General features: G+C 54.7%; 1 protein-coding gene across 4 annotated transcripts in view; it reads left to right on the top strand.

The window, feature by feature from the left end:
* The window catches only part of CSF2RB (colony stimulating factor 2 receptor subunit beta), a 23,116-nt gene extending 3,968 nt beyond the window's left edge, over nucleotides 1-19,148 (top strand). For 3 of the 4 annotated variants that reach the window (XM_079938071.1, XM_079938070.1, XM_079938072.1), the window contains exons 2-14: nucleotides 3,208-3,457; nucleotides 4,430-4,553; nucleotides 6,372-6,562; nucleotides 9,796-9,947; nucleotides 10,030-10,198; nucleotides 10,752-10,887; nucleotides 11,048-11,205; nucleotides 12,383-12,522; nucleotides 13,469-13,631; nucleotides 14,700-14,790; nucleotides 15,011-15,068; nucleotides 15,911-16,014; nucleotides 16,680-19,148. In XM_079938071.1, coding sequence (XP_079794197.1) covers nucleotides 3,307-3,457; nucleotides 4,430-4,553; nucleotides 6,372-6,562; nucleotides 9,796-9,947; nucleotides 10,030-10,198; nucleotides 10,752-10,887; nucleotides 11,048-11,205; nucleotides 12,383-12,522; nucleotides 13,469-13,631; nucleotides 14,700-14,790; nucleotides 15,011-15,068; nucleotides 15,911-16,014; nucleotides 16,680-17,808 — 2,766 coding nt within the window. In that variant the 5' untranslated portion in view covers nucleotides 3,208-3,306 and the 3' untranslated portion in view covers nucleotides 17,809-19,148. The remainder of the gene's footprint in view (nucleotides 1-3,207; nucleotides 3,458-4,429; nucleotides 4,554-6,371; nucleotides 6,563-9,795; nucleotides 9,948-10,029; nucleotides 10,199-10,751; nucleotides 10,888-11,047; nucleotides 11,206-12,382; nucleotides 12,523-13,468; nucleotides 13,632-14,699; nucleotides 14,791-15,010; nucleotides 15,069-15,910; nucleotides 16,015-16,679) is intronic. The other variant, XM_079938073.1, reaches the window with a different exon arrangement.
* The last annotated feature ends 284 nt before the right edge of the window (nucleotides 19,149-19,432 follow it).

Here is a 19,432-nt window from a genome sequence, read left to right as displayed (position 1 = left end):
CCTGTGAATTTTTCTTCTGTTTCCAAGTGTATCTCTTTGGTTGCACGTGGAAATCCCCAAATAACAGTGGCATAATAATATAGAAGTTTATTTTTTCCCTCACATAGAAGATGTTCAGAAGTAGGCAGTCTCAGACTGGTATGGTTGTTTCACAGTGAGCAGAGGGATTGAGGTTCCTCTTTTTCTGTTGCATATGACCTCCACTCTCAAGATAACCTTATAATCCAAAATGGCTGCTGGAGCTCCAGTCATCACTTCCAAATTGCAGACTGGAGGAAAGGAAAAAAGCAGGAGGACAAAAATGGATTCCTCTTACCTGAGCCAAGTTCCTTTAAGCAGCCTTTCTCGGAAGGCACACCCAATGATTCCACTCACATCTTCTTGGACAACATTTTGTCACATGACCACACTTAGCAATAGAAGAGTGTAGGAAATATAATCTTTTATTCTGTGCAGCAATAAACCTAGCTAAAACCTGAGCTTCTGTTACCAAGGAGGAAAGGGACAGCTAGGTAGCTGCCACTGTCTGCCATACCTGCCCTCAATTCTCTCTGTCTTCTGCTTCTAGATGTTGGAACTCCTGGATTTCTTTTCTAGGTCTCAACTTTTCTCTAAGACTTTCCATCTCCTTGCTTATTTGCTGTCTTCAATAACTACTTTTGTAACATGACGGTTTATAGTGTTAATTCTGTGATTTAGCCCATTATCGAGTTGTGGTGCTTGTTTCTTTGTTCATTTGTTTTTTATGATCTCATACCTTCAGATTCCAAGAACTCTGTTTGTTCTTTGCAGAGCAGTCTGTTCTTAAATGCCTATGATTTCTCAAATTTCCCTGAGGATGTTAATTAAGATGTTTTAAAGTTTTGTGTTGTCTTTGCTGTATCTGTGCATGTCTGTAGAATGTCTACTGGGTCAGTATACGTCAGAATAGACACATATGATACCAATAATTGGGAAATACAACCACTATTGGCATAGTGGTTAAGAACATAAACTTTAAAGCCAACCTGCTGTGGGTTTCAATGTCAGCCTGTTCCTTACTAGCTGTATGATCATGGACCCTATACCGATTTCCTCAACTACAAAGTGGAGATTTTAACCTACACGTTGATGTATTAACATCTGTAAAGCCCTTAGTACAGTGCCTGGCTAATGGTAAGCACTTTATAATTGTTAGCCACTAATATGTATTCGCTGCATGTATGTGTCTTTTAGACTTGTGTCCTTTGATGTCATTAATTTGCTTGAACTAGTTACAGTGTAAGGGTAGTCACCTGTTCTCCATACTTCTAACACATTTATTTTGCAATTTGTCCTCTGCTTTATGGTTCAGTTATTTGTATAAAATACAGAAGAGTTCACTTTTATGCACTTCTGTCAGCCTCTGTCTCTCTGATTTCTTCTAGCGCTTTGAAGCTTAAATAGTTCAAAGATTCACTTCTATGGTTTGCAAGTTTCATACGATGTAACTACATACATTTCATTGACCTGATATGTGGAGAATGGTGTGAGGTAGGGATTTAGGCTGATATGTTTTATGTTGTTATTCAATTGTCTCAACACTTTTTATTATTCCATCACTTCACACTGATTTGTGGTTGCTTCTTCATCACAGAGTACATTCTCTGGTGAAATAGAGTTTGTCTGGTCAGTGCGTCCATTGATTTATCATGTGTGTGTGTGTGTGTGTGTGTGTGTGTGTGTGTGTGTGTGTGTGAAAACACATTTCTTTACTTAGACCTTTGCAGTAGATTTTGCCATTAGGTGGAGACTCCTTATTTTTATTGAAGTACAGTTGATTTACAATATTTTGTAGGCTTCAGGTATAGAGCAAAGTGATTTGGGGCACATGTATATGTATATATCTATTTTTTTTTTACTTTTGATTCTTTTCCATTATAGTTTATTACAAGATATTGAATATAGTTCCCTGTGCTCTACAGTAAATCCTTGTTGTTTATCTATTTTATATATGGTAGTGTATATCTGTTAATCCCATACTCCCAGTTTATCCCTTCCCCACTTGCCCTTTGGTAACCGTAAGTTTGTTTTCTATGAGACTCCTTATTTAAAAAAATCTCATTAACTGTCCTCACATATATATATTTTTTCTTCTGAGTTCCCGCAAAAAAAAAAATCTTGTTAATTTTTGATTAGAATTGTGTTAAACCTATAACTGACTTTCAGATGAATTGACCTCTTTACACGTGCAGTATTTACATTTGTGCTAAGACCCAAAGACAAGCTCTGAGTTTTTAGGCAAGTTACAGGTAGGCAGAGCAAGTTGCCCCAGCTCACGCAGACTCTCCCAAGCCTGCCATGGCATTGCCCCCTGCAGGACCTGAAGTGGACAATACCGTCCCTCAGCTCCAGACAAACCCACGCTTCCTTCCTGAGCATTTCCTGGACTAGCCACCCTGTAAACATCATTGAGTTTGGTTCTCCTCATGACCACCATGTGAGATACGTTCGGTTGTGCTGATGTTACAGATGCAGAGAGCAAGGTTCAGGGAGCACTGGTGAGTCAGCCAATGCACAGGAGGGGCACAGCCTGTGCTGAAAGTCAGTTTGACTGAGCCCAGGGCTGTGCTTTTCCCAGCAAGACAGCTTCTGGGGTGCATGTGTGCATGAGTGAAGTTTTAGACAATCTTATGGGCAGAAAAGGAGTCACAGTCCTCTCTGTTCTACTCTCCTGGTACTTCCCAGGGCTGGATGAAATGAAAAAAGGAGATCCCCAGGCTTCTGCGGAGAAAAGGGAACTGGCGTTTCAGGGGGTGGTGTGGGAGGAATGAGGTAAATGGAAAAGGGCAGGGAGAGTCCCAGGCCCCTGCGTGTGTGTGTGAGCGTGCATGTGCTCACATCCAGAGGAGGACCACACTCCCAACACCCAGCGACTCCCCCAGGCAGATGTGGGTCACTACCAGGGGGACCTGGGGACAAAGCAAACACCAGGCCTCCCTCTTAGATTTTTCTCAACTCCGGTGCACTGGGTACCCAATGTGCGATCCAGTGGGAACTCACATCTTCAGAGGCCATTAAGTGTATCTCCCTCACGGTCATGTCCCAGGCACTGAGGCTGAGGAGAAGGGACTGTCCCAGGTGCCAGGCTGAGGCAGCAGTGGGAGCTGGAGCCCAGGCATCAGAGCCACTCCTGGGTCCACCCCACCACGTGGGCCGAGTCCCAAGGGCTGACGCTTCCTTCCGCAGGCCTAGAAGAGGCAGGGTCCTGGAGAGAGGATCCCCAAGAGGCGAGGACATGGGTCTGGCCTGGCCCCCAGCTGGGCAGGAACACAAGATTCTAGAACAATGAGGAGTCCAGACCCTACCCAGACCTGGACCCACCTGAGCCAGCCACCTGCTCTTCCAGAGCTGACTCCAGAGATGGCGCTGCCCCGGGGGCTGCTCCCCCTGGCCCTGCTGTTGCTCTGCTGGGGGCCCTGCATGGCAGGGGCCCAAGGTGAGCCCGATCGCTCCCTCCCCCTCTCCCTCCGCCTTCTCACTGCTGCGCCCCATCACTGAGGAAGCTCCAGACCCTATGCCCCAGCCTTCCCTCCCTTCCTTCCTTGCCCCCCGCAACCCCGGCTATTTCTTTTCTCTCCTGGTCATCCCTGGAGTCCCCTCTTCCCTCCTCCCACGTTCCCGCTCATTCTTCTCTGGCCTCCTGTGAAGGCCTCTCTGGTTGTGTGGCTTCTCTGCCCACATTTGTCACTGCGGCATCTGAGGCCTCTGACCTCCTGGCTGGCCATTCCAGTCCTGTCTCTGACCCTCCCTCGTCCCCAGACATCGGCACCTAGACGGCCTCAACCAGTTCCCACCACGGCACCTTTGCTCCCGGGGACTCTCAGCCTGGGGGTCTCTCCTCCTGCCTGGAGGCCCTGCTGAGATGCTCCCCGGGCTCTTCAGGCCCATGAACCCCCCTCCCCAAGGGTTCACTGAGAGCTTGGCTCCCCTGATAACCCTGGAGACCACGCTCCCTTTCCCAGCAGCTGACCACGAGAGCAGGGTGGGGACGTCCCAGAGTAAGGCCCTGCCACACTGCCCCTTAGGGGTGGGTTTGTGCCTCTGCCCCCAGGCTGCAGCACCCAGGGGCCCAGGGGCAGGGCATGTGCCTGATGCATGTCCCCACCCTGGGGTGGGAGGGACCCTGTTCCAGGAGCAGGGCAAGGTGGGGGCTCAGGACATATACTGTGAACCAACTAGACTATGTGTTTCTGTGCAGACAGGAGGGTCCGCGGCTGGCACCCTCACAGCTGCAAAGCCCCCAGCCCCGCCCAGGGCTCCTGGGGACCTCTATCTGGCCTCCAGGAGCCTCTACGGGACTCTGGGAGACTCCTCCCCAGTGCCACACACCAGGAGGGGCTGGGAGGGGCGGTGACAAGGGACATCTGGAGGGGAGAGGTGTGACCCCCTTTCTGCCTCCCCCTGTCAGGGACCTTCCCCCTGCAGACCCTGCGTTGCCATAACGACTACACCAGCCGCATCGTCTGCAGGTGGGCGGACACCCAGGACGCCCAGCGGCTGGTCAACGTGACCCTCCACCGCAGGCTGAACAGGCGAGTGAGGCCGGGCCTGGGGCCGGAGGGCAGGAAGGGCCTCTGCTGTGGGGGCTGTGCCGGGGTCGGGGCTGGACGGGGGTCGGGGCGGGGAGGCCCCTGCCCAGGAGCTGCTGCCCCATCAGGCGGCCTGCCACGCCCGCGGGCTGGTGTCTGACATCAGGTTTGGGGGAAGAGCCTCCTGTGTTAGTATCGTTGTTATGATGGTGATGATAATCTTCTCTTGTTTTGTCACAATTGAACAAGATCACCAGGCAGAAATTGATCTCGGTTCATCCTCCCTGTGAGGCGGGCAGGGATATGATGCCCAATTCACAGATGAGGAAACCGAGGCCGTGGAGGTGAGGTCCCTCCCCCAGGCCACACGGTGGGGAAGTGGCCTGAGTGAGACCAGTGTCCTGCGTCCAGCCTGCATGGCTGGGCTCCACGTGTCCCCCCCCCGGGCCCCACCACCTCCAGAGTGGCGGTTTCTCCTCTCTCCTCACAGCATCTCCCGGGCTTACCCCATTTGGGAAGATGCTCCCACCATTCTGGGATTTGGTGAGAGTCTGACTCACCATGATAGAAATGAAAGAGCTGGCATCACAGGGTCTGGGGTGTGCCCTGGAGGCCGCCCCTGGGAAGGAGCCGCTCCCACCCCACAGCGTCACTGCCCGTCCGCTCTCTCTCCTGCCCTCCCAGGAGCCTCAGTCTTCCTTGTCCGCTGTCCTCAGCCCCCACCCCACCTCCCACCCTTAGCTGTGACCCACTTCCTTCTGCTCGGGGACAACAGATCCTCCTACCCCGACCCCTAGCCCCCCACCTCACACGTCTGCCGCCTTCCTGGCCCCGCCCTGCAGGATCTGCCCTGTCCCAGGGCTGCCTGAGGCTGCAGCCAGGGTCCCACCTGGTCTTGCTACTCAAGGACATCGCTGCCACCACAGTCCCCACTGTTTTGTTTTTCAGTCGCCTTTCCCTCCTTTCCTTCTCCACCACAGCATTCAATCCATCAGCAAATGCTGTCAACTTTATCTTCAAATAGAATGTGAATCTGGCTAACGCCATGGTTCCAAACACTTCTTATCACTGGGATAGTCCAAAAGCCTCCTAACTGGTCCCTCCCCTTCCAATATTGCCACCCCCTGCGACCCAATATATCCACAGCCCAGGAGCCAGAGGAATCCTTTCAAAGCATGCCAAAATGTCACTCCTTTGCTCATAACTCTGAATTTTCCCCAGTTCCGATGAAATCAAAATAATCATATTTCCTTAAATTCCTTTTGAGCACTGGCCTCCCATCACCTCCCACAACTAGGCTTCTAGACCTCCCACACTTACATCTCTACTCTGTGCACACTGGTTAACTGCCTAGTTATACAGCGCCCCAAACCTGTGCCTACCCCAGGGCCTTTGCACTTGCCGTTCCCTTTCACTGAAATCCCCTTTCCCCGAAATCCCCTTTCAGAATCCGCATGGAGTCCTCTCTCATCTCCTTCAAGTTTCTGCTCAGATGTCACCCTTTCTAAGAGACCTTTCCTGCCTCCCTTATTTCAAATTGTATCCCCAGCCCCGCCCTTCTGGCCTCTTCATACCTCTTTCCTTCTTGACTTGTCTATGCACAGTGTTCTCCATTTGACACACGACCTAGTTTCTTCAGTTGTTTCGTGTGTGTCTCCCTCTATTAGGATGTCAGCTCTGTTGACAGGGATTTGTGTGTGTTTTGTTCCCCGCCAGGCCCCCTGATCCTAAACAAAGCCTGACACATGGGAACCACTCAATAATGTTTGTGAAGGAGTGATTCTTCTTCTCTCTGGGCTAACCTGCATCCTCTCCTGACAGGGGCCTTCCGCAGCCAGTGTCCTGCGATCTCAGTGATGGCATGCCCTGGTTCAATGGCCATTGTCCCGGCTGTGTGCCCAGAATGTGTGTCATTCCCTACGAAGTTTTTGTCATTGCTGACCGTGACTACTTCTCATTCCGACCAGACCAGCCTCTGGGTGCCCAGCTCACCGTTACTCTGAGTCAGCATGGTGAGGCCTGGGGGCCCTGGCCAAGGGTGGTCCCCTGTGTGGACAGGGGTGTCCAGGCTGCAAGAGATGGGCCAGGGAGGGAGATCCTTCAAGGGGTGTAGACAGCGGCTTGAGTTGGGTTTGGTTCTTGGGGGAAGAGGATACAGTCTCCTTAGATGGAGGCATTGGGTCAGGTTCAAGGTGAGGAGCCCCAGCCTAAGGTACCCACCCCTCCCAGATGCTCCAGCACCTGCCACGTTATTGCCTTCCAGACCTGAGGCTTCCCGTCTAGAAGAACAGTCCTTCCTAGTCAGATACAAACTTTCTTCTTTCACCGATTTGGTCTCATGGAACGTCTGTGACAGCCCATTTAATAGATGAGGCATTTGAGACCCAGAGCAACTACGTAACTTTTCCAAAGTGCCACAATGAACCATGACGATAGTGATGGGCCGGACTTGCCGGGTGCTCTCTGCATGTTGGAGATGAAGGTCATCCCCTTACTGCCCTCGCCGCGCGGCCCCCAGTGTGTGCGCTGCGTGTCCACAGAGCCTAAGAAAGTCAATGGTCTTGGGTGGGAGTCGGTGATCATTTTATATGAATAGTCAGGCTTCATTTAACTGTACCTCAGACAGAAATACAACCAGCACTTTCATTACATTAATTCAATTATATTTGTGCTTAGAATGATTCTGAAATAAACATGGGGTCATTTTGAAAAGTTAGTATTGGGCTTCCCTGGTGGCGCAGTGGTTGAGAGTCCGCCTGCCGATGCAGGGGACACGGGTTCGTGCCCCGGTCCGGGAAGATCCCACATGCCGCGGAGCGGCTGGGCCCGTGAGCCATGGCCGCTGTGATGAAACAGGCTGAGAGAGCAGGAATTTGCCCAAGGTTAGGTACTCAGATGCTAGTGTCTGAATTTATTGTCCTGGATCCCAAACCCTGGGCCACCTGCTGCTCCTTGCAAGTGTCGGATGGGGAAGGGGTTCCAGGCTTTGCTTCCCGCCTCTGTTCATCACAGCAGCACAGAGCTGTTGCCTGGAGGAGGGGATGAGTTAGGCTGTGATGAATTCACTCCAAACAATGTCTCAAAACATGTGTCTGATGGATGAGAAGGAGTCCCGTCCCGGTGGAGCTCAGAGCGTACAGGGCGGGACACACCAGATGTTGTCGGGTGTGATCACTTACTGAAGGCGGGTGCGTGCCACGTGCCGAGGGGCAGTGGACAAGGGGCCCCTGGGAGGTCAGGACAGGCTTCCCCAAGGAGGGAGCTTTGCAGGGAGATCTGAAGGGTGGGAGGGAGGAGAGTGGGAAGAGCATCCTTGGCAGAGCCAGGAGTGTGTGCAAAGGCTGGGCGACTCGGGAGGACGAGGCAGGTTGGGAAAACCGCAAGTAATTGTGTCTCAGAAGCATCAACTTCGAGAGGACTGGGCAGTGGTAAGGAGGGGGGCAGGGAAGGCAGGGGCCTGACCTGGAGAGGCTTCTGTGCTCTGCAAAGGAGTTGTTTAGGGGTCAACATCTAGACGATGGAGAGCCACTGAAACGGCATGTCATGATCAGATGTGGGTGTGATGATGTCAGAGGCGGGTGATGTACAGTGTAGATGGCAGGCGACAGGAGGTGGTGGGAGGACGGAGAACAGAATGTGACCTAAGGTACTCATCCCAGAGAGAAATGATAGGGATTCAACTGCCGTACAGCCAAGGGATGGGAAATTGGAGGGATACAAATCAAAGTTAGGCTATACAAGCAATTCATTCATTAATCTGCTCTTCAATAGAACACTTGCACATACAGGAAAGCAGTGAACAAGCCATCAGTGTCCCTGGCCCTGTGAAGCTTAGGAGTGATGACAGGTGTCATGGTTGAGATGGGGACCACTTAGAAATGGCTAGGGCAGTGTGGCATTTGCCTGCTGGAGCATATGTTGAGTGGGAAGTTCAGTTTTAGCCCAAAGCATTTAGGCAATGAATCAGGGAGGCCTTGAGGTGCTGGGGAACGGAGAGATGTGCATCTGATCTGCTCTGAGGTTACACATGTGGGGATCGGAATATTTCACTTCCTCTGTCACCTCCACCTGTGAAATGAGCTCATGGACTACATCTCTCAGGTTGGATGAATAGGTTTTCCATTGGTTTCCCAGTCTGTTCAGTTGGGAGCAGCTTCCTAGGGCTCCAGGCTGACAAGGAGTCCCACTGCATGACAGGCTCAGGGGCTAGGAGTGCATGATTGATTAGTGATGCCTGCTGGGGCTGGGGCTGGGGCAGCGGCGCTCTGGATCTGCCATTCTGGGCTGAAACTTTTCCGAGGCTCCAGCTCTGACACGCTCTATCATGCCCTGTCCCCTGTCCGGCATAGAATATTGACATCTCGTTTGTCCCTTACGGAATTTTTTGTGTTGGAAAGTCCTCTCTCAGCATTCAGATATAGAAGCTTCAGGAAGTCTGCAGCCATGCCATTCATGGATGACTGCTCACCCAGTTCTGTAGGTCCCAGCAGGTGTCTGCCTGCTGTTGGTGATGGAATGATTTCGTGAAAAGTCTCTGAAGGTGGACCTACATGTACTCATTCATTTATTCCTTCGTTAATTCATTCACTTTGTCCCCATATGCAATGAACCACTCATCTCAGGCCCTGGGGAGAGGCAAGGGGGTCCGGACCCCACCCCTGACATCCACAAGCTCCTGGACTACGTGAGGGGGCAGATGTGGAAGCATCTATATCCTCCAGGGCTATAAGGATCATACAAAGGGCTATCGTGGGGCAGGAAAAGGAGCAAGGGATTCTGCCTGGGGGAGGGGTCCAAGAATGTTCTAGAGGAGGAGACATGTCTGCTGGGCACTGAGAAGTGCAGGATGACACTGGACACTGAAATAAGAAAGTGTGGACAGGAGAGGGAGTAACATGAGTCACAGCGTCCTCTGCTGGGAAGGAGGCCACACACACCTCCTCATGGGCAGTGGGGACAGGAGGAACCTCCACTTGGAGTGTGACTGGCAGCCCTTTGCATGGAGCTTATGTTCTGGGCGCCCAGCAATCTGCACATCTTCATTCACATGCACATTGGATCCTCACAGTTCAGCAGATGAAGGTCTGAGGCCCACAGAGGTGAGGGGTCTCTCCAAGGTCGCTCAGTCCGTGGCGGCAGTGCTTGGCCTGGAACCCAGGTCTGTCCACACATGGGCCATGCAGGCCCTGAACCTCCCACACAGTCGTCCAGCCCCTTAGGGACCCTTTCCTTCCTCTCCCTCCAGTGCAGCCCCCCGCACCCAGGGACCTCAACATCAGTGTTGCCGGGGACAGTGTCCTGCTGTCCTGGAGTGTGGCCCATGGGGGTTCCCAGAGCCACTGGCTGTCCAGCCTGGAGTTTGAGGTGGTCTACAGGCGGCTTCAGGACTCCTGGGAGGTAGGGACCCCACCAGCTGTGCCCTGCGCCCACGGGGACCTGGCCCAGCCGTCCCTGCTCCAGCAACCCCTCTCTCCCCCAGGACGCCCCCACCATCTACTCCAGCGCCTCCCGGGCCATCCTGGGGCCAGAGCACCTCATACCCAGCAGCACCTATGTGGCCCGAGTGCGCACCAGGCTGGCCCCGGGCTCGGGGCTCTCGGGACGGCCCAGCCAGTGGAGCACAGAGGTTCGCTGGGTCTCCCCGCCAGGTAACAGAGTCGGAATGAGACACTGCCCCCCTGTGGGGAGGGCAGCTCATTACAGCTCCTGGACAGAAGGCGTCCAGGGGTCCGCCCCATGGGATCCACAGAGGCTCTGAGCCATGTGTTCACAGTGACTTCCCTGGCCCACCCCGTCCCTACTGTGACTCTGCAGAGGCAGCGGCTGCATCTTACTCACTTCTGGGCCCCAGTTTGTTGCCCACTTTCTGTGGAGGAACAATTACAATTTAATCACAAAGGCATATGAGCATCTGTGTTTTCGTGAGAGCTGCACCGTACACAGACATACCAACGTGATTGCGTTAAATTCCCAAACCCTGAGGCTGACACGCCCTCCCAGCTTTGCACAGGGGGGTGTGAAGGCTCACAGAATTCACTCTCTGACCTGTGTTTACACAGCTGGCCCTTCGGGCTGAGTTCAACCCCCTGGTCTTTTTGGCCCCAATGCCCATAATCTCTCTGTGATGAGCCTCATGGTGGGCCCACTGAGGGCTAGGGAATGAATGAATGAGGACTGAATGAGGGACTGTCTCCCTCCCAGGGAATGAGTCCCAGCCCCAGAACCTCCAGTGCTTCTTCGACGGGGCTGCCCTGCTCCGCTGCTCCTGGGAAGTGAGGTCCGAGGTGACCAGCTCGGTCTTCTTCACCCTCTTCTACAAGTCCGGCCCCAGTGCAAGGTGAGTGTCCCCTGCCTCTGTCCCCTCTGCTCCTCTAGGCCTAACCATCTCCTGGCCTCCTCCTGCCCCTGGGGGCCCAGCAGAAGCCACAGTTCATCCGGAGGTCTCATCCCTCATGTGGCCCTGCCTCCCCCTGCCTCACCTTTGCCGTGATCCTCAGGGAGGAAGAATGTTCCCCAGTGCAGACGGAGGAGACCAGCAGCCCTTACGTCCGGCACTGCTGCCAGATTCCCGTGCCTGACCCCAGGAACCACAGCCAGTACATTGTCTCTGTTCGACCGAAAGCAGAAGAGAAACTTATAAAGAGCTCAGATAACAGTGAGTTTGCCCCCAGCCTTCTGCACCGAGAGTCTTGTGACAGCACTGTTTCCTTTGTAACCCGTATAAACTCAGGGTTCCCCAGGGCCCAGTCTTCACGTTTGTCACTTTCAGTGAAAAGTCCAGGGAGCAAATTGAACAAACATGATTCCCATGGGTCCTGGAAGTTCTCAAGTGGCAATAATGCAATAGTGACGATGGTCAATAACATGAAGGAAGATGCAATTGATCTTCTCAAGAATATCAATATTAAAACCTTGACCTCATTCTTTTAACTCTATTTTCCCTTCCAGCTTTGCAGCTGCTCTGAAGTTCCTACTGTTGCCCGTGGCCTCTTGGTCGTCCCACCAAATTTTCCCTTTCTTTCCCTATTTGATTTTTTCTCTTTCAGGTTTCCAAAGTCCTCCCCTGACGGATATTTTCAGTCTTCAAGATAATTGATCTATGATTTACTTCTTCATAGAGCGTATGCAAATGGACTGGGGACTAGCGCGTATGCAAATGGACTGTAATTCCTTACAGGTTAATTTTCCTGATTCCTGGTACATAGCAAGGACCTTATGCAAAGGAATCTCCTGCATTGCTTCACGATGATCAAGTTCTTCTGCCCAGTCTTTAGTGTGTGTCGGAGACAAGCAGCCAGTTTGTCCTAGTCACCTGGGTTTGAATCCACTACTTCCTCTTTGGGATCCTCCAGGTTGCAGTCTTTGTCTCTACCACTTGTTAGCTGCTTGTCCTTAGCAAGTTACCTGATCATTCTGGGGCTCAGTTCTCTGCCCGAGAAGTGGACAAATTGGGTATTTACTACATAGGGCTGCTGTGAGAATTGAGAGAAATAATTCATGTAGATTGAGCATTCATAATAATGCTTAGGACACTGTCAATGCTGTAGATTAGAAAAAATTCATAGTAACTTTATTTCTACTTAAATACTAGGGGTAACCCATACTGTTGGTCACTTCACTACAAAACAAGTGTATCTCAGCATCTCCCAAGAGAAGGGTGGCTCAGGTCAAAATAGATGAGATGGTGAAGTGGGGCTGCAAAGACCCTGAGATGGTGAAACCTGGGGTCCTGGGTCAGTGGAGAGAGCACCTGTGACCAGCATGGAACACAAGGGATATTCCACTGGAGGAATGTTAGAAATGATGTTCTCTAAAAGTTTCCCTCCCTCCAGTCCAGATGGCTTCTCCAACCCTCAACTTGACCAAGGGCAGAGACGGCTACATCCTGCACTGGAAAGAAGGAAAAATGAACTATGAACACATAGCTTGCATCTTCCAAGTCCAGTACAAGAAAGAAGCAGCCTCATGGGAGGTGAGGGCCTGTGCCCGAGGAGTGGCCTGGATGGGGGAAGGGGGAAACGAGAAAGACCAGGGAGCGTGACACCTGCCAGGTTCCTGGCTCCCAGCAGGTGCCCAGTCAGAGGGAGCCACTGGGAGTTGGTGGTCGTGCCCCTGTGCAGTCAGCAGGTCATTGTCCCTTCCCTTGGTGAAGGAACTGAGACTCACAGAGCTGATGTGAACTTGACCAAAATGAACGCGTGACCCTGAATCTCAAAGGAGCTGTAGACTTCAGGACGAGAGACAGGTGGAGGAAGGGTTTTCAAAACTCATAAAGGGGGCATTTCTTCGCGAGAATCTCATCCAGAATGCAAATGTGCAACTGCTAAGAGGAGAGCTGCTCCCTGCGAGGTGCGCAGGGCTCCAGCCTGGGACTCAGTGTCTGGGCCCCGCCCCCAGGTATCCATCAGGGCCTGTGGGCAGAGCCTGGGGTTCCACAGAGGCCAGTTCAGAAACCTCGGAGCCAGCCCCAGACCTTCAGGCTGGAAATGGGGAAACTGAGGCCAGAAAGGGGTGTGTCCGTGGTGGAGCAGGAAGTGGTCCCTGGGCTCCTGAACATCTGTCTAAGGGTCCTGAGTCCAGTCATCCTGCAGTGCACCCCTGGGAAGGCCATAATTAGGGTCCAGGCTGTCCCAGGAGGAGCTGGGAGGCTGAGTGGGGACATGGTGACTGACTCCTGAGGGTTTCTGGGCCTCGGTGTCGTCATATGTCACGGGGTACATTGCAATAGGTGCTGTCCCCCTGTGGGCACAGGAGTATGGTCCTCCGTGGTGAGAGTGATGCTGCCTCAGATCTGATGCGACTACAAGCTGGGGACTGATGGGTAGCAGAAAATATGGGGTGTTGAGGCGGGAGGGCTTCATAGCTGTGCCCACGTGCACCAGACCTCAGCACACATGCTCACACACCTGCACCCACAGGAGACCAAGACAGAGGACTTCCAGAACGCCCACAGCATGTGCCTGCCACCTCTGGAGCCTGCCACCAGGTACCAGGCCAGAGTGAGAGTCAAACCTGACCCCCAAGGCTACAACGGGATCTGGAGCGAGTGGAGTGAGGAGAGCTCCTGGGACACTGAGTGGGGTATGTCCTCCCGGCCCCCACTCACCCCTCCAGGCACAGCCCCACTGGACAGAGGACGGGGATGATATGGGCATGAGACGTAACCCCACCCCAGGCTAGCATCCTTCCCTGCCAGGTGTCATTAGGGATGAGAAAGCGACACCTGGTGTGCAACACGGACTGCAGGTGAGGTCTCGAGAGGGCAGAGGAGAACACGTCTCACCAACAGGTCTCCCTAAGCCTGGACCTTACCCTCTGTTAATATGGCCCATGCTTCCCATGCTTCCATTAGCTTTTGTGGCAGCTACTACCCAGGGACCACTCAGCCCGAGTTTTCTGTTACCATGAAGAGCTACAGACTGGGGCCTGGGATTGGAAAGCTTTGGTCTGATTTCTCAACCTTCCCTCAATCTGCACTTGCTAATTTCATTTATCTGTCACCATCGCCATAGCGGCCACCAGGAGACAAGTACAGAACAAGGTCCGGGAGGTGGTGGCAGAGAGAGGAAAAAGTGTTGGCAGCAAAAAAAAAAAAAAAATAAGTGTCGGCAGCAAGGTCCCCCAGCCAGCCATAGCAGGGAAAGAGCACGAGGAAGAGGACCCCAACCAAGCAGAAAGAAGGGCTGGGCCCCTGGACCTAAGGGAAGGAGACCAGGGGAGTCCTGGAGGCGCCCAGCCTCTGAGGGGCTTGAGGCCAAGTGGAGAGTTGTGAGGGCCCCTGATGGGCCTTTGCACCTTCTGGTTCCTCCACCATCACCCCTTTCCCCGTCTCGGCCTCTCCAGGCCTCCCTGTTCTTGATGACCACCTTCTATGCTGCCTCCTTCAGGAAGTGCCCTATGATTACCTCTGGCTGCAGTCACTGCCCACCTACAGCAGCACCAGCTACTGGACAGGATCTAACCCTCTGTGTCCTGCCCGCAATCCAGCACTGTGGGTGGCTCAGACAAATGTCCTCTTCTTCTTAGTCTGTTTCTGGCCTCTTCTTCCCCTCTGCATGCCAAAGCGGCCACTTCACCTCATCTCCTGAGCCCCCAGCCCTTTCCCTCCCCAAAAGCTAATGCTCCTGTTTCCTCCTGGCTGCCTGGAAGTGCTGCCCACGTGGGTCCTGGCGCTCACCCTGGTCATCAGCACCTTGATCCTGCTCGTGTCCCTGCGCTTCTGTGGCATCTACGGGTACAGGTAAGGTGACTCCAAGATGGAGGAGGGCGCTACCCAGGGCCCCAGACGATGCCAGGGACCCCACAGCTGACTTTCTCTAGTCTCTGCTCTGCAACTCACACCCTGTGGGGCCTTGGTCAAAGCTGCCCGTTCCCTGGGCCTTACTTTCACCTCGGTACATGAGCACGAGGCATCTGCCCTGAGGTCTTGGGCAGCGGTCACCTCCCTGCTGTCTTTCCAGGCTGAACCAGAAGTGGGAGGAGAAAATCCCCAACCCAAGCAAGAGCCACCTGTTCCAGGTAGGGGCTGGCTGTGCTCCTGCGCCCACGTCCCCACACCCGTGTCCTCCTCCCTTCCGGTGGGCCTTGAGTAGGGGTGGTATGTGGCCAGGCCAGGGGCTGGGAAGCTCTAAGAGCCGGGCCGGCCCCTGTAAGCCCAGCACTGTGATTCTCTGGGCCCCCCCGATGCACAGGGTACCCCGCCCGGGGGGACTCACGTGGAACAGCAGAGAGGGCTGGCGTGGGGATGCCAGGACCTGGGGGGCGCAAGGAGAGCCTTAGTCACATCGGGGGCAGGAGGGGTGGTGGGAAGCAGCGTGGCTTCCCCAGGACAGGGCAGCAGCGCTGAGCTCTGAAGGATCGAGGGTGGTGGCAGGTGGGAGAGGCCACTGCTGGCAGAAGGCGAGCGGAGGGTGGAGACAAGACTCCTTGGAGAGGGAACCTGAGGGGCGTGGGCGGTGAGTCTGGGGCGCAGCACGGGAGGCTGAGAGGACACCGGGGAGGGCGCCGGCACGTGGGGGGCGGGAGCCCTTTGGTCAGGCAGGTGGGGCCAGGACGGCCTTGGGAGGGTCTCACGGCCAGTGCGGAGGAGACTAGGGGTGAGCATGGAGACAGGGACAGCCCAGATGGGCGTCCTCGTGGGCACAGGCTGTCCGTCCTTGCTGCCCAGGGCCCCGGGCCAAGTCCCAGCCCCTCTCTGGCCTTGTGTTCCTGGGGTCAGGAGGGTGTGGTCACTGCTGCCCATGCTGAGATGCCGCCACGTCTGGGGGCTCCTGAACCCTCGCCACCCTCAAGGCCCTCCCCCCACCTCACCTCCTGGGGTGCCCCCACCCCACAGGCACAAACGCCCTCTCTCCCCCCAGAACGGGCGCGCCGGGCTCCGGCTCCCACAGGGCACGCGCGCCGTCGGCAGCGGGAGCCACGCACACAGGGGGCTCTGGGGCGCCAGCTTCGCTCAGCCGGAGGGGTGAGTGTCGGCGCGGGATCCCTAGGAGGTGGGACGGTGGCTCCCTCCTGCACGTCGGGGCTCAGGGGAGGTGGCCTGGGACTGGGGCTCAGTGGGAACAGGGCCCTGGAGGCTGACTGCTCTAAAGCGAGAGATGTCCCGGCTGGACGGGGCGGGAAGAGTTTCCCGATTCCCAGCTTAGGGAGGGTCATGGCCAGAAGCCGGAGACTGGAGCAGATGACCTCCCTCGGCCCTGCTGCCCAGGGGGTCGCCACGCTGCCTTGGTCCCGCCGGGTGGCAGAGGATCTGCGAAACCTCATGGCCTCAGCAGCTGAGCGGCCGGCTCACCACTAAGCCTCAGGTGGGGCAGGTGAAGGCCGAGGGCATGGCCGAGCCCAGGCTGGGCGCTGACGCTGCGTGCTGGCAAGGAGAGGGAGGTGGGAGGGACCACAGCTGGCAGAGCGTGACCTTGAAGGAGAGCGCGGGGGCTGGAGGGGGACCCACAGGGAGGCTGGAGGGGCGCCCGGTCTCCTGTTCCCGGCCGGCTCCCTCACCTCGCCCTGCTCTGCGTTTCCCGTGAGCTCTGGGTGGAGCCCGGCCTCCATCCCACCCCCTGGCTCCCTGTGCGGGAGCTGAGGCGTCTGTCAAGGGTGGTGTCAGTGTCCCTGGCCTTGTTCTCCCCACAGGGCGTCCCCTGTAGACTTCGGGCACAGTGAGGTGTCAACTCTCACCACAGAGGACCCTAAAGATGCCTGTGACTCGTCATCTGAGCCTGACATGACTCTGGTCACCTCGGACCTCCGCACGGAGCAGCCGCCCGGGCCCCCGCCAGAGCTGGCCACCCCCGCAAGCAGGCCTGAGAGCCAGGCTTCCGGCTTCGATTTCAATGGCCCCTACCTGGGGCCGCTTGACAGCCGCTCCCTGCCGGACATCGTGGGCCAGCAGGGGCCCCTACGGACAGGCACGAGCAGGAAGCCGCAGCCCCCGGGGTCCCTGGAGTACCTGTGTCTGCCCACAGGGGGGCAGGTGCAGCTGGTCCCACTGGCCCAGGTGATGGGGCCGGGCAAAGCCAGGGATGCGGACCTGAGGTCCAGCCCAGGCACCGAAGGGAGCCCTTCCCTGGAGCCAGGGGCAGGCCCTGCCCCTCCTGAGCCTGGGGTGATGGTGGGTGGTCAAGGCCCGAAGGACAGGGCCCCCCCAGGTCTGCCCACTGGCTCTCGGGGTCCTGAGGAAGGCACTGTGGCCACTGGTTACGTCACCACTGCAGAGCTGACATTCACCCCACCCACGGGGGCCCCATCTCCTTCCCAGGCTCCCCCTCTGAGCCTCCCCTCAGACCGGAACCCCAGCCTCTGTCCTGGACTGGCTGATGGTCCCCCTGGACCCCTAGCCCCACTGAAGCCAGAGTTCGAGGGCTATGTGGATCTCCCTCCAACCGCAGGCCAGTTTCCCCAGTCCCCTCTGGCCAGCCCTGCCCCTCCTGCAGCCAGCAGTCCTGTCCTGGGCCCAGGACCGCCCCGGGCAGATGTGTTCTCAGTCTCCCCAACCCCTGAGGGGCTCCTCGTGCTGCAGCAGGTGGGTGACTACTGTTTCCTCCCTGGCCCAGGGTCTGGCCCTCTCTCACCCCAGAGTAAGCCCACCTCCCCAGGACCCTGTCCTGAGATCAAGGACCTCAACCAGGTGTTCCAGGCCAAGAAGCCCCCGTCTCAGGCCACTCCCCAGGTGCCGGCCATTCAGCTCTTCAAAGCCCTGAAGCAGCAGGATTACTTGTCACTGCCCCCTTGGGACGTCAGCAGGCCTGGGGAGGTGCGCTGAGACCCTGTAGACGTTGAGGGAGGGGCATAGAAGGACAGGGTCTGCCTTTCCTCCCGCCCTGCCTTTCCCTCCTGCCAGCCCCTGGTCCCTTCCATGGTCCTTTCCGCAAAGCCAAGGAGAAGTTTCCATGTTGTAACGTGGAGACCAGAAAAACAAGTCAACCATCTACCTCCTCCCTTGACCTTCAGCAAGGTCAACCTCCTCTTTCTCTCCCTCCCTCTCTGACACACAGGCGCACGCGCGCGTGCACACACACACACTGTTCTTTCAAATTCACTTCTTTTAGGTTCTGAATTATTAGAGATTTATACACATACTCATTTCATTTGCCCCCATTTTCCTTTTTTCCCAGTTTCCCTGCTTTTCCTATTGTCTTCTCTTTCCACTGATTTATCATTAGAGTGAGTTTGAGGTCTGGGCTAAGCCTATTCTGAGATGCCATGTCTCAGTCAGAGCCTATTCAGATTCTGACATGTCTGGTTTCATGGAGGACTTCTGTCTGTCCCTGGCGGGCATGAACGCACACGACAAGATTCCAGCCCAGGGACTTCCCCGGCGGTCCAGTGATTAAGACTCCGCCCTTCCAATGCAGGGGGCGCAGGTTCGATCTCTGCTCAGGGAACAAAGATCCCACATGCCATACCCTGTGGTGTGGCCCAGTGCAGGGAGGGGAAGAGATTCCAGCCCTGAGGCTTGGAAGAGCAGCCCTGAGCAGTGGACAGTGCCAGCTCCTGGTTGAAGTGATGTCCTTCCTACACCCAGGCTGGTGAGGCCTGGAGAAATTCAGGAGGGGAGGGGAGTCCAGAACCCACATCGACTGCAGAAAAGTTGGAAAGAACTGCTCAACAAGGGAAAAAGGAAAATGACCCAAGGGCATGTACACTTGGGCTTATAGTCCAAATCTCCCCGTTGCCCGTCCTCCAGAAAGACCTTACAAATGCCGTGTCCACCAGCCATGTACAAGGGCCTTTTGGTCTGTGGCCTGGCTTATGCTGGGAATCATGGTTCTTTTAAATCTTTGCCTTTCTGATATGCAAAAAAAATAGCATTAAATTGTTTTAATTTGCATTATTTGAGAACGATCATGTTTGCACATATTTTCATAGTTCTTGGGCGTGTGTATTTTTTTTACTGATCTAAGCCCGTTAAGGTCTTCATTGTGTTGGATGTCCACTTTTTTCTGATTAAGCTTTAAAAGCTATTTAGCTCCTGCCTTTCATAGATGGTGTAAATTTGTTTTCCTCGTTTGTGGTTTGTCTCTTAATTTTGTATGTGACGCTTTCGGATGTATTCAACGTAGACTTGTCTGAGGGATCGGATAGATCTATGGGTGAACTTCTTCACGCTTCCACTTCGGGTGTCAAATTGACAAAGCCCTTCCCCACTTCAAAATTGCATTTGTCCAAAGTTATATTTTTTTCTGGTTCTTTTTGTGTTTCAAGCTTTTCATGTGAAGTTATAGTGATTTTGGAATATATGCACGTGAAACGGAAAGCCAGTTTTATGTTTCCCCTAAACGAGTCGCCTGGGTGTTCCGGCATCATGGATTGAATTGCCCATTCTTCGTCCATGTATCTGAAAGGTCACATTTATGATATAGAAAATCCATGTGTATTGTCATTTT

This window comes from Stenella coeruleoalba (genome assembly GCF_951394435.1).
Source record: "Stenella coeruleoalba genome assembly, chromosome: 11".
Lineage (NCBI taxonomy): Eukaryota > Metazoa > Chordata > Mammalia > Artiodactyla > Delphinidae > Stenella > Stenella coeruleoalba.
This window is presented reverse-complemented; position numbering and strand designations above follow the sequence as displayed.